Consider the following 15,661-nt stretch of genomic DNA (forward strand, 5'->3'; position numbering starts at 1 on the left):
GGGCCTACCACACGCGTAAGTATTACCACAGTTTTGCCTGCGCAGGCCGGCTTGTACTGTACATGGAATACTGTGCGAATGGGTGGTAAAACTGTATACCGCGCCAACCCCAAAGCGCCTATTTTTCGACATGTTTGACATTTTAATAATTTTGCTATCCATTAGAGTCTTCTCTTAAATCCTTGAGTAGTTTAACATTGGAATGTTTCTTTCTAGTGAAAAAATTCTAGTTGTTTGCAAACATTGAAAATATACCAGTAGAAAAAATAAAGAATTTCTCATTGGGAAACATTGTTTCCAGTTTCCACGCCGACGATTTTGACAAATTTTGTGATAGCTCGGCGATGGCTCGGCGTACCTGCGCAGTTGTAACATGTGCAGGTGATACTTGCGCGTGTCGTAGGCCTTTAAGGCAAGCAATTTTTTTTTTTAATGTTTTACATCCTTTTTATAGGACGTTTTAGTTAATGAACTGTTTTGTCACTCTTTGTCCAGGAACAAATTGTTCTAAATTAGGGGCCTACACAGGCTTTGTGCTTAGGGCCTCCGATGCTCTTAATCCGCCACTGCACATACTGCTGCACCTTCCCGCCTTAAGAGCCGCAAAGCGTTTCTAAATAGTGAGGTGTCCTTACCGGATGAAAACCCACAAAACGCAAGGCTAAGGCTCTGGGAGGAAAAGCAGCCCCAGGATCCTTTCCTACCTCTTGAGGAAAAACTTGCTCCCGGTAACAGTCTTCCCTGGCACATTTGGAAGACTCTAAATCGGTTGCGAGCAGAGGTAGGCTGCTGCAAGGACAATCTCTGCAAGTGGGGCTATACCGTTGGTACCAACCTATGCGACTGTGGTACCGCCCCCCAGACTATGGAGCATTTACTCTCCTGTCCCCTGTGCCCTTCCACCTGCACACGGGAAGACTTACTCCAGGCCAACCAGAATGCTATCAAAGTTGCTTCTTTTTGGTCTGGACAAATATAAAAAATCGCATTTTCACTGACACGAAAGAAGAAGAAGTACATGAAATTAATTTTATTTAATTATCGCACCTGTATTACTGAAATAACCTGTATTCTCACCTCTATTAATGGAACCCTCTGTAAATGAGACAGATATTTATTTATATCTGTATATCTGAGACACTGGGTAAGTGGAATACCTCTATCAGTGAAACGATATTGCGGGACCCTTGAAGTCTCACTTAACCAGGTTTCACTGTATAATAGGATTTACATTAAAGGCATGGCAAATATTGTAAACCTGATTCTGTAATAATAATATTTGTGAAAAGATATTTTACTACTTTAAATTTTTACTAATACTAATAGTTAAAACATCCTATAGCTTTTCTATGAATAAGGGGGTAAATATATTGAATGGCACATTTATATTATTCTTATTCTTATTATTCTTATACATTTATATTGGACAGCATACCATAATGCCCAATTTACTTTGAGGAATTCTAAAAATATACAATATACTGAAAGTACAATATTTGGTACTAATACCCTGTGTCACAGGTGAATTTATAATATGTATACATAATTTATGCTTATGACTGTAATCCCTAAAGGGATAGTCAGAGTCTGAAGTGAGCCACCTGCTTTTACTATACCTACAATTTATAATAATACCTTTTATCATTATAAATTTCACTGAATTTCATGAAAATATACTATGTAATCTTGTCATACTATTTGTCATCACTTCATATTTAAAAGACTAGGGGAAGATTATTCAATAGTCAGATAAAAGTTATCTGAGCAATAATTCTGATTCTATCGCGACTGAATGTTTGTATTGAATGTTTGTATTAGTATTGTTGTAGTGACAGCTACAATTTTATTCCTCAGATAACACTTATCTGACCATTGAAAAATCAGCCCTAGGTAAAGTTTTAAAATTAAACTTAAGTTTTATTGGTTAACTTTTATTATGATTTCATACACTATATGGATTTATAAGCTTGGTTGATTTTGAGAGTTTTGTAGCACTTTATTTATTTATTTATTTATTTATTTAAATCCAACAGCGTTACAAGTTTTTATAAATATGTTTATAGCTAGTTATAATAAGGCCACTAATAGGATTTACATTTTAAACTGTAGTATACATTTAGGTCAGATACAGCTGTTTCTTTAAACACAAAATAAAAAATACAAACAAAAAATAAAAATTAAAAAAAAAATAAGTGCAGACTCAAGCACAAGCATCAGCATACCATCAGCTTAGCACCCCGTCACAATTACATCACAACTTACGTCATAAACAGAAGCTGATTACTATAAATTAATAGGTGAATAGTTCACATTGTAACAAGGTAACACGCCACACCATAAGCTATTGCCAAAGACCGCACATAATTATTCAAACTGAAAATTTAAGTTAAATTAAGATTAAGATGAGCAAAGTAATCGAAAAGATTTATTAAGCATGTACGTAATTGTACATAACTGTATGTTAAATTAATAATTAATAAGCGACACAATATCATGATACATATTAAACATAGGTAACTTAGAGCTTATTTGTTATAGAAGTAAGTAAGTAGGTGTAAAACTATTGAGATAAGAATAATAAAGCGATTGTTTGGCGTAATTAAAAAATGAATCAATTTGATGTGGGTTATACAAATATTCATAAATATATCTATACATAAATATGAAGTACATATATGTAGAAATACATAAATACTGATACATATATACACAATAATAATTGTAATAGGACATCTCAGCTCCGACAAAATTCTCACACATACTCATCTTCCTCAGCAAGCAATTTAATTATTAGACTTTTGAAAGTAGTTTTGGAACAGTTGAAAATGTCTATATTAGCAAACAGTTTGTTGTACGTTCGAGTTAACCTAGTCAGCACAGAGTTGGCCGCGTAGTTAGTGGAGCAAGACGGGACCTGGAACAGAGGCGTGTGTCGGGTGCGGCGGCGCGGCGTGCAGTATGCCACACGACGCACCAGGTCGGGGCTGTCCACCACGTTGCGAACTATGTCATACAGCAGACTCATGTCGAGAACTGTACGTCGTTGATTTAGAGTTAGTAGCCCATTTTGTCTACATCCGTCGTTGTAAGATTTTACAGATTTCCTGAAGCGGTAATTCAAATGATTAACAAAGACCCGTTGAATGTGCTCAAGTCTGTTTTTATAGATTATGTACTGGGGTGACCAAACGGGGCACGCATATTCAAGTAAGCTTCGCACATACGCGTAATATACTATTTTAATAGTGTGAGGATTACTGAACGGTTGGCATGTGCGCAGTACGAAGCCCAGATTTTTGAAAGCTTTAACAGCGATTGCGTCGATGTGCTGATCAAACAATAGTTTACTGTCAAGCAAAACACCCAGGTCTCTTACAACATCAACCCTCTTTATTGGTGTGTTGTTGAAATTATAAGAGTACTGAATAGGATTCCGTTTACGTGTAAAGCTTATACATTCGCACTTAGAGATATTGACCGTTATGTTGTTGTTTTTATAATATGTGGACAATCTATCCAGATCAGACTGAATCAACGAGCAATCAAGTTCATTAGAAACCTTGAAAAATACTTTTTTGTCATCGGCATATAGAAGATGTTTGGAAAATTTAAAGCATTCTGTAATGTCATATATATATGCGCAATAGAAAAGTGGGCCTAAGTGGGAACCCTGTGGGACGCCGGTCGGTATGGTTATGTAGTCGGAACGGTAACCTCCCAGCACGACTGCCTGAGAGCGCTTCGTTAGATAGGATTTGATCCAGCGCAGCAAATCACCGTGTATGCCCAGTCTTTCGAGCTTAGTGAGCAGGATGGTGTGGTCCACACGGTCGAAAGCTTTTTCGAAATCCGTGTAGACCACATCAACCTGCCCTCCACCATCCATATTAGTAAGAGTGTAATCAAGGAAAGATGACAAATTAGTAGTGGTAGAACGCTTACGCAGGAAACCGTGCTGTTTATCCGAGAGACTTTTACTAATAACTGGGTAAAGATGATTATATACCATTTTCTCAAATAATTTACCTAGTGTATTAAGTATTGAAATGCCTCTATAATGTTCTACCTTGATTTTAGTACCCTTCTTGTGCACTGGAACTATGAGAGCTACTTTCCATATAGCAGGGAATTTACCCTCTTTAAGTGATCGATTAAAAACTAAAGTAATAGGATTCGAGATTGAGTCTGCACAATGCTTCCAAAAGAATGGAGGGATACCATCACTGCCGGCTCCTTTTTGGTCATTTAGATTTTTGAGGGTATCAGATATAGTACTCATGGAGAATTGTAGACCGGAGAGGCAATCAGGGCTCAAGCTAACATCATGAGATGCGACATTACTAGAAGGCACGCCGAATACGCTTTGAAAAAAGTTATTAAATGCGTCACATATTTCTTTACCGTCTGTATACCTATTATCACCATATGTGACAGACTTAGGGCAACTGGATACTCCTCTAAGCGACTTTACATAAGACCAAAAGGCTGCAGGTTTGTGTTTAATGGCGTTCTCCATTTTAGATGTGTAGGCTTTGAACAGCTGATTGTGGACTCGAGTCTGCCTTGCGCGTAGAAGGCTAAACTCGTCGTAATCTCTTGGATTATTATATCGTTTCCATTTTTTATGGGCTTTTCTTTTTTCATTAATAATTTTTAGAAGTGCTGGACTGTACCAAACGGGAAATTTATTTTTAAATGAATTGTTTCTGATAGGTATATATTCCTGTATACAATAATTAATATGCTCATAAAACCTACCAACGGCTTCATCCAAGTCGCAAGACAATAACTGATCAGACCAGTTGATTTCATTTAAATAATTATTTATGGAAGTATAGTTACCTTTGCGGAAATAAGGAGTTGCTTTAGCAGCTTCCTTAAGATATTTCAGGGATACGTCTTGTATCTGCGAAGTGAAAGCCGGGTGCGCTCGGTCTACCTTAATAAGTGGGGAGGTACAAATGTCAACTAGCTGAGGCAGGTTGGAAAAAGTTAAATCTAGCGTGTTGCCTGCGTGGTTGGTTAAGGTGTTATATTGAGACAGGCCTAAGAAACTCATTTCATCAATTAACTGTATAGCTGTTTGCTGTATTTCAGCCGGGCCACGCTTAATACATAATGGTCCGTCAGGAAGCCAACGCAAGCAAGGTAGATTGAAGTCACCGAGTAAGACGAAGTTGTCATTGGGATGGGAATGTAGTAAGACGTTTGTAGAATCTAATAAGTTGTTAATGTTGTTGGGTAAAGTACGTGTTTCCGGTGGCAAGTAAACCACGCCAATATGTAGATTTTGTGAAGAACTGAGCGCTCGAGCCGGCACGGTCACCCACAGCATCTCCATGTCGGAAACCTCAGTTGGTTTTGGGTGCCCACAGTAGCTACCCCAATTATCTTTTACATCCTGTATAATAAATAATTTAAAAGCTTGCCTCCTCACCTTAAAATTATCACCGTACCTATGAAAATGAAAAGATTCAAACTTTCCATCAGATTTAGCAGTGGAACTTTCAGTCATAAATTGGAAATTTAAAGGCTGGTTTTACAGTCACGCTAATGTGTGGCTAATCATGAGGGATGACAGATCAAAATGTATGTATCTAAAGCAATTGTTCTTGAGATTTTGAGTCACACTGATAACTCAGTAATGACACATGTACACATGTGTCTCTGAGTTAGTTTTATAATTGTCTTATTTGGCTTTAAGTTTAATAATGAGAAATTGAAAAATATTTGTTAACCTAGACAATTATGATATAATTTTTTTTTATTTTTTTTTTATGATTTTGCAAACATGCGATCAGTACGTGTACTATGAGCAGTTGTGTTGAGAGAGTTTGGCTTGGTAAGGTAGCCCTCCCACTGTCAGGCACCCTTTATTATTTGCTTCCCCTTTTTATAGGTTATCCCATGTGTGCAGCCTCTTCAGGCGTCTGGTCTTAGGTGGATCGCTAAGCATTTGGGCAAGCTTGTTTTGATGGTGGGTAATCCTGTCCTTGTATCTTTTCGTTTTCGTATTGATTTCCTCCTTAACTGTGTTAAGACCTAAGTATTCGTGGATATCTTCCATTCTTGAGAACCATGGGGCGTTTACTATAGCTTTGAGCACACTATTTTGGAACCTTTGTAGTATTTCTGTGTTAGATGTTTTTATTTGCCTCTTTATTATTATGATATAATAAAGAGGCTTATACCCAACAGTGGGCAGATACGGGCTGATAATGATGATGATGAGACAAATATTTGGTTTCTGAATGCACAAATTCTAAATTTCAAGCTGTCAAAACCTTACATTCACATTGCTAAAATATATTTTTTTACCTTCAGAATCAACACACACACACTCACGCCTTGTACTAATGTACTCCCTTGCGGGGTAGGCAGAGGTGCATTGCTGCACCCACTTTTCGCCAGAGCATTATGTTAGTCCCAATGTAATAGGGGGCGGGCCTATTGCCATTTTATGGGCACATCCAAGACCCGAGAACAAATATCTGTGTTTAAACAAATATCTGCCTCAGCCGGGAATCGAACCCGGGACCATCGGCTCAGTAGTCAGGGTCACTAACCACTATGCCATTCGGTCGTTTCAGAATCAACATTAATATATTACTCCAGTTGTATAATACATGGTGCAGTTGAATGTACATTTTACAATGGCATAAGTATATATATTCTAACTGTATACAGCTTCGGTTCAAAATGCTGCTATCTTGCATGGGTCTTCTTTTTAGAAACATTTTCTAATCTTAAATGGCAAAATTTTAGATTTTATTATGGAAGTTCTATACATGTAGGTAGTTACAGTAAATAAATAAAGCATCAATAATAACGTTTATGAATAATAAAGTCAGAAAACAATGCTACCTTAATCCAGAGTTGTTTTTAGATCATAACATGGAATCAGTGAATCATATTAATAGAATATATATTATGTATGTATCTTAAGCTAACAACATTCATATAATGTATGTACGTTTATTCGGAAATCATAATGGAAATATAAGACCTACTAAATATATAAATAACCACAAAACAGAACTCTGATGGTCTTTATAGGTTATGTTTACTAAATATTAAAATGTTAGATTTATGTTTATTATAACCTCTTGTACTTGACTCAAACATATTTTTGTGTGATATATTAATAATTAAGTTCGTGTTCAATCGGTTTAAGAGTAACAATCGTCGAGAAAGCGTACCTGGTATCGTGGCTGACAACTTGCCTTCATCAACAGACTGCTTACTTTCTCCGTAGTGGTGATAATGCTCAATATTTCCAAAGCCACAGTTAATAACTCTTCACAAGCACTAAATAATTTCTTTCAGACTATAACAGTAAATAACACTTTAAAGAATTAAACAAAACTTAATATGTCACTGTAAGTTCTCCAAGGTTGTTATCAAGATTTATGAAAACAATACCACCGAAAATCATAAACCATCACATGATCGATATACTTAAAGTTTATAGTTGTAAATAATACAATCATCTGTTGTATTTTTTTTCAAAAAACTGCAGTAAATAAATTATTTTGAAAATAGTAAACAATCTTGATTGACATGACACAAATCGTGACCATAGACTAAAAGCGTGAAAGAGGAAGAGCCTTCAGAATAACAGTTTCATAGTATAATCTGTGAACACACAAAGTTGTTTTTTATTATTATTATTTATTAAACATACAGAATAAATTATGTTTAAATTAGTTTTAGAGTTCAGCAGAATATCAGCGCTCAGTATACATTATTTTGCTGCAGCATGTAAATTTGAGCTGAATAACTTTTTTGTATGGTATAGTTACCTACCAGTTTCTTGTGTACGACCACGACCACGTAGGGTAGGTACTCCAGGGTACTCCTACGGTGAAGGAAAACATCGTGAATATCGTGAGGTAACGTGCATTATATTTATTATGTATACAGCCTAGGACCAATTTCTTGAGTAGTACAAAATAATGTAGTTAAGTACAGCGAAAAGCGGATGACTCGCTTACCTCTTTGGAGATTATAGTCGTGAGACGCGTGAGCTCTTGAGCATGTTAGTTGTTTATAGAGCTATGTGAAATTATTTTTTTAACCAACTTCAAAAAAAGGAGGAGGTTCTCAATTCGTCGGGATATATGACCAGCCCACTGCCACTTCAGCTTGCATATTTTGACAGCTATAACCGTTAGGGTAGACGAGTTCTCGAGTGGAGACCACGAACAGGCAGACGCAGCGTGGGACGCCCTCCTGCCCGCTGGACTAACGACCTTAGGCGGGTGGCGGGTAGTGGTTGGATGAGGAAGGCCGAGGACCGAGTGTTGTGGCGCTCCATGGGAGAGGCCTATGTCCAATTCTCCAGCAGTGGATGATTATTGGCTGATGATGATACTTTACTTCAGCTAGTTAAACTTTTTTACCGGCTAAAAATTAAACAAGATCTCCACGACTCTGCCGATTTAGAAACCGGCCCAGACCGTGTCGGACACGCACACGAAAGGGTTCCGTAGCCATAAGATGGGCCGACCGACCGCTTAACACAAATTAAACCATATACATATTACCATTTAGTTAGGGCACGTCATGAGTTTGTCGAGTTGTATAAAAATAACTATGTATGATACAGAGTCCGCTATAGTTTTCATTGAAAGTACTTACTTGCTTGGAACGTCCGAGGTATGCAGCACATTTTTTGCAGAATTATTGTAATAGTATTTCAAAAGTTAAGGGGAGGGACGCTCTTATTAAAGTTAAAATGTACCTACCTATTAATATATCTCGAGACTGGGGGGTTTGATCCACATGGTTTCAAGGCAATTTTTGTTTTCTTTAAAGATACTTACCTTTTTAACGATACTTGTTTTCTTTAAAGATACCTTTTTAACGATACCCCACACGATGGGATAAATCGTTTTTTTTTTATTAACTTTATGCTGTGTTTGAGGTGGGTGGGGGTAAAAATATATTAATTTTCTATAATTTCAAAAAAAGCTATTTTTGGATTATCAGTATACATTCTCTCCACCAATTTTCGAGGCAATCGGTTCATAAACGGCGGAGAACGTGCCAGGACGGACAGACTAACGAAACTATAATGGTTCGTTGTAGACTACGGAACCCAAAAAGGGCGTCTGTATGCATGTTTTTTTTAAACTAAAGATAATAGATACTCGATATTATATTTTATTTTTTAAGTAGCCAATTCAATGTCCCACTGCTGGGCAAAGGCCTCCCATGTTTATTCCATTGGGGATATTATATTAATGACATAATTTTCCATGTCGTCGTAGGTGTTTAAAGCGAAGCAAGCGTTGAAGTCAGCGAGGCCCATGAGCGGGCCAGCGACAGAGAAGAATGGAAGCGCCTGGTGTTAGCCCCAGAGTCCTCGGAGGAGTAGAGGGGATAAAAGAAGAAGGCGTTTAAAAGGTTAACTCTTAACTTTTACCTTACAGCATCTGTTGGATATGGAGCTGTTATCGATATCTTAAACTGACTTATGATCTGCGCTGTGTGTAACCTACTTCAAAGTAGTTAATGAGAAGTATCCTGATAAATTAAAGAAAATTACTGCGTTAGTAGATTGCTAATAAAAATAAATAAGAAGTTATGGTCGATTTTATAAAATTAAAATCACTGGCCAGTAAAAACTATTTTATAACAAGGTACTTAGCAAACTACTAACGCCATCTATGATTTAGTTCTTATTCTTTTAATGAAGTCAGAAAAGATCTCGTTCGTTTAATTAAACGGCCAGTAATTAGAAATTATTTTTACATTTCTTTTGTTGGAAGATATACTTACGATCCTTATGATTTTGAGCTAACACTAGAATCTTAATAATATGGCACAGTTCTTGCCATTCATTTCATACAGCTGCAGGTGGATACGTGACAAAAGCCGGGTCCAGACATGTATAATTTGCCCGATCCGATCACCATGTCTGTATCGTCAACACGTATCATGATCGCATAACTATGTGGATGGTTAGGGTCTAAGCCGACAGACAGCATTTAAACTGCAAATTGCAGTCCAGTTGCAGTTTGAATGCAATTGACACGACTGCAATAGAACTGCAAGCCAAACGCGAAGTCCGATTGCAGTCGGCGTGCAGTCATGTGAACTCGGACTTCGCGTTTGGTAGACCCTAGGTAGACGATAAGGCCTCTACACACCAAAGCCGCTGACCCGGCGGCTCAGGCCGCCGGCTCAACCCGCCGGCCTCATTTTGTACAATCATGCCTCATTTTGTTCTATGTTAACCCGCCGGCACTAGGCCGCCGGGCTATGCCGCCGGGTCAGCGGCTTTGGTGTGTAGAGGCCTTTAGGTATCATGATACGCAATCTCGATTCTCGATACGCCGTTATGATACGACCCGTCCATGTCGTAAAAAAAAGTAAACAAATATCTATACCGGCCGGGAATCGATCCCGGGACCTTCGGTATAGCAGTCAGTATCACCAACCACTACACCATTTGGTACCGTCCTACCTAAAGCAGCCCATTCGCTTCACGCACCGAACCCGAGCCCAGAGCCGTACCATTCCGTGGACAATTCCGTCATCGCCCACGCACTACACGAGCCCCGAGTCACTCCAGTCCATTGTCAACTTTAGGGCCCCCGCGCACTAGGCAGCCTGGCAGCGTAGCCAGGGTTGCGACACCCAGTAAAACATATAACGTTGTATGGGAGCCCGCGCACTAGGCAGCCACGAATTCCCATATAATGTTACTGGCTGCCGCAACCTGGCTGCGCAGACAGGCTGCCTAGTGCGCGGTCGGCCTTATTGAGCCTAGCACAAGGCACTTAAGGCGCCTTCAAATTAGCCGCTAATTGTCGCGCATTTCAGGTCTAGGGCGCCTTCAAATTAGTCGCTAATTGTCGCGCGGAAGCAGCGCTGCAGTCTAAATTCCATATAAATTATTAACGCACCGGTCCAGCGCGTTTACAGGCCTCTACACACCAAAGCCGCTGACCCGGCGGCTCAACCCGCCGGCCTCATTTTGAACAATCATGCGTCATTTTGTTGTAAACGCGCGTTAACAAAACGCGCGTTGAGCGCTTGTCATCTGAACGTGGCCTAAGCCGCTGACCCGGCGGCCTAGTGCCGGCGGGTTAACATAGTAGGTACAAAATGAGGCATGATTGTTCAAAATGAGGCCGGCGGGTTAAGCCGGCGGCCTGAGCCGCCGGGTCAGCGGCTTTGGTGTGTAGAGGCCTTTAGCATGTGTACAGCCTGAATAAAGGCCTCTACACACCAAAGCCGCGGCCTCATTTTGTACAATCATGCCTCATTTTGTAATGCCGCCGGGTCAGCGGCTTTGGTGTGTAGAGGCCTGTGTTATGCGATGCGCGGCGCCGGCATCGTGTGCAGGAAGCGACCCGAAGGCCTGAACCGCCACTATGCATGCCTTCCGGCTATTACCGAACCGGGAGATCTACCGGCACTATGTACATAGGGCCGGGCCACAACACTGCGTTGCGACGTCGCGTCGCAAAATTCTGCGACTGTTTTCCCGTACAAATACTTCATTTACTGCAGATTTTTGAGATGCGACGTCGCAACGCAGTGTTGTGGCCTGGCCCATATAGGCCTACACAGCATGACATGGTAGGAGCAGACAATTTGCATCACAGGTCTCATACGTTTCGTGATCACAACTGCCATATGCTCCCACATACACATATCTTGCCATCATCATTTCACACACGTTCAACAAGACCTAGATACCTAGTAGTATCTTGCTTACCACTACCTTATACTTACATATGTATATTCATACCATACATTACCGTGAAACTGCGACCCCCCATAGATCAGGTATCACCAGAATGTCTTCGGATACATGACCTTTTCATTACAGTTATCTACCACAAACTTGTGATAAACCTCACGAACCAGTTCTAGTTACCGTACCGAAAACTAATACCATGTCTTATCAGTTACCGTACCGAAAACCGGCATGGAAGACATCATCACTGAAAACCAATACCATACCTTACCAACCAGTTACCGTACCGAAAACCAATACCTGCAATGCTCAAACAAACATAATAAATACATACTTCTAGTCAACTAATTAAGTACTATAAAACGTAAAACTAACTTACAAATTTCATTATTAAAGCTATGCAATGCTAGATATGCGTTGTATCATTCAGAATAAAAACGCAGATCGAACATAGCAATGAAGAGCTTGCGCTAATGGTAATTATTAATATTACCATGAACGCAGCCAAAGACTGAGGAGTGAACCTACCTTGTGCATCGCCTACTGCTCCTTCGCCCGTTCCAGTCAGTGTGCCGTCACCAGTAGCAGAGCCATCGAATCCTGAAATTTTAAAATATGTTATTAAAAAAATGAAACGTTGAAACCAAAAAATCTATTCACACGAAAGTCGAAACTCACCAGACATTTCCATATTCGAATCATCTTCGCCGAAATTTGTCTCATCATTATTAGTGCCATCATCGTCATCGTCCCACATACTCTCATTAACAAATTCAGGTTCCATTTTCGGTGCCACAGCGTTATTTTCATCTTCGTCAGGTATCGTCACAAATTCATCTTTGGCCGATCCTGATGGTCCAGCTTCTAATGGATCCACACATTTCCGTTTCACAGGTCCACCAGATTGGGATGATGAAGAATTATTTGATGCTATTGATGGTCTATTCGGTCTCTTAACGGCTACTGGAGTTGAGGAGGGCTTAGAATCTAAATCAGTCTCTAACTTAGTCATAACAGATTGCCTTTGTTGTGACGACCTCGGGCCTGGCCTTGAGGTCGGCTTTGGTTTGGATGGCGTGGAACTTTCTTCATTTTGATTTCCGGTTAAACCTTTCACTTGAAGTTGTTCCGCTGTACTAATAAACGATGCTAACTCTTCTTGCTTAACATTAACTTCACCTTGGTACATAAACTGTAATAAGTCTCTTAACGCTGAATGACTAACGTCTTTTAAAAATACTGAAACAAAAGAAGTCTCGTGAGAAAACCAAAAATATAAGTGATAAGTTAAACAAATAAATCTATACAGAATGAATTAACGTACCTATAGGATGTTGCGTCGGGTTCATTTTGAACATTTCTTGAAAGAAGGGAGAACATACTGACAAAACTAGTTTATGAGCTTGCAATAGCCTTCCCTCAGCGGCTAAAGTCACATCCACTAAATCTCCACGCGACAGCAGGCCGTGGAAGCCTGCTGACATGTTGGCGTGGAAATTGTTCCAACATAATGAAAATTGTTCGTCCGACGCCATGATGGCGGCGTTACAAAACGAAACCTGAAACCGAAGAAGTCACATGAGCACCGACGTGAAAGTAATAAATCACAATAAGAATTCAAAAATGAAACAACTTAACATAGAGAATAGAAATTACGAGCACTTACCTATCCTATGAACTTTGTACTTGAAATTCCGGTTTGAAACATTTAAATATATTAATATTATATTTCAACACTGATTAATAACTGTTTCATCACACGTCCTCCCCGCTTGAATGTTGGATTGTAAATGATGACGCAATGTGACGTTCACTGTGTCGTCACGAATGCGCCCGCCTTCAAGTTCAAAATGTCACGATATTTTTAATAAATGTTTAAGCCTTACCAATCGTTTCCAGCTTTATTTTCACAAACTTACTATCATTTTTATTTAATTACACAACATAAAAATGTGTTTTTTTCTTGATTCTTTCACAAACAAACGAATTTATTTTTAAACATACAAAAGCACATGTACTCGAACTATTTCTTGTAAGTACTTAAAGTGGGGTCCCATACAGAGTTTCCTAATATAAAGCGGGAGCTAAAGATTATTTTTTAACTTTGACAGAAATATAAAAGCTACTTATCGGGAAAATAAAGAGCTGACTTTCGGGGAAATTAACTATAGGTACCTAGAATATGAACATTCGCCAAAACAATATGTCGGCTGAATGTCGTCGGGGAAACGTCATTCAATGAATAGTGTTTCGAAATGGCGAAGGAAATCCGCGTTGATCAAACATGCATTAAAAAACTTTTTTTTATTTTTCTACTCCCATGACTCTACAGTAAGTATATTTGATAAGAAACGCAAAGGTGAAATATTGTATGGGATCTGTAGAATAGAATATAATTTTGAATATTACTGCAACTGTTAATCAATAAAATGGTTTTCAGCAACATGTTCGTTACTTAGAAAGTACCTAGTTAATTATATCAATTGAGCTTTACTTTAGGTAAGTATAATACATGTCTATTCTCATAGTAAATAATCATATTCAAAAACAATAAAACGATCATTAATCAATTGAACAAATAAGAATATAGGTGCATTTTAATGAAGGAACCCATCACGCTCATGGCATAACTAAGTTCTCTTGCATGGACTATTTGTATGAAATGCTACGTTACTTATGTTAGTTTCAAAATATACTCTGTCGCTTACGCAATAAAGACTAGTTTCAAGTACATGAGAAAATGTTGCCAGCCTTTAATTAGGAGAAAACTGTCATGGAATTTTGTGACAATGCAATGAGCAATGAAATGAAATGAGTACTTTTGTAAAAAAAGCGAATATAGATGGCGCTAGTAAAACTTCATACTCAACAGTACTGCATTTTTTTGTAGCCGGCATGGATTCCAGTCCTTTCAGCCAATACAAAAACCCAATGGATGTGAATACAACCATATGCGATAACTAGCTGTTACATTTTGCATAATATTAAGTGTTAACTAGTTTAAGACAGCTTTGTACCATTTATGACATCTTCCGTTCCCTCAGAAGAATGCAGCTCATAAAAAACGACAGTTCGGATGCCATCTATCGGCCGGCTTTGGAACTTTTAAACTGTCATGGAAAATCTCCCATTTCTCAGACCAACCTCCCATTTCTACCATTATCAATAAAACCGCATGGAAGTAAAAAGTATATAGTCCAGTCAATAAATGACTCAGAATGAGGTGTAGAGTGCGTGAGCAGGTAACTAAGTGATTCTTTCAGAAACTTGTTCAGGGGGCTTAGGTTGTTAACATACCAAAAGTCCTGACTCCTAGGTGATGAGCGGGGGGGAGGAGGGGGGGATAAAGGTACGAATTTTTGGTTTTTAGCTTATATCTCGGAAACGGTGCATCGGAGAAATATTTTCAACTAATGAAATGAAGTTCTTAAAATGATCTAAAACTTTTAAATCATATGTTTTGTTCTAATTCCTAACCGTTTTCGAGCTATTACCCTCGGAAAAAGTTGAAATTTACAAGAAAAATGTATTAATGTCAAAACATTCATAAACATTGCATCATATTGTCTTAACCTATTCATTTAAACGAAAAAAATGAAGAGGAAAGAAGTTGTAGATTTTTTTATTCCCTTTTTGAATATATATACATATGCTGGTTAATGTCCAACCCACCTAAAGTTACAGCTATTTTACTCACACTTAAGCTTACTAACTCGGTGAGCTATGTCAGTGACTTTACCAAAATGCAAGTTTAAAATAGCTCTAACTTTAGGCGGGTTGGACATTGACCAGCATATGTAATATATTCTAAAAGGGAATAAAAAAATCTACAACTTCTTTCCTCTTATTTTTTTTCCTTTATGAATAGGTTAAGACAATATGATGCAATGTTCATGAATGTTTTGACATTAATACATTTTTCTTGTAAATTTCATCTTTTTCCGAGGG

At 38.5% G+C, this 15,661-nt stretch overlaps 1 protein-coding gene across 1 annotated transcript in view; it reads right to left on the reverse strand.

Annotated features, from left to right (window-relative positions):
• Positions 1–13,540, reverse strand: part of LOC105388802 — a 436,653-nt gene extending 423,113 nt beyond the window's left edge. The window contains exons 1-4 of the mRNA XM_038119572.2: positions 13,380–13,540; positions 13,038–13,272; positions 12,392–12,952; positions 12,242–12,313 (exon numbers count right to left, since the gene is read on the reverse strand). Of these exons, the coding sequence (XP_037975500.2) occupies positions 12,242–12,313; positions 12,392–12,952; positions 13,038–13,248 (844 nt within the window). The 5' untranslated portion in view covers positions 13,249–13,272; positions 13,380–13,540. The remainder of the gene's footprint in view (positions 1–12,241; positions 12,314–12,391; positions 12,953–13,037; positions 13,273–13,379) is intronic.
• Between the last annotated feature and the right edge of the window lie 2,121 nt (positions 13,541–15,661).

This window comes from Plutella xylostella, chromosome 6 (assembly GCF_932276165.1).
Source record: "Plutella xylostella chromosome 6, ilPluXylo3.1, whole genome shotgun sequence".
Classification (NCBI taxonomy): Eukaryota; Metazoa; Arthropoda; class Insecta; order Lepidoptera; family Plutellidae; genus Plutella; species Plutella xylostella.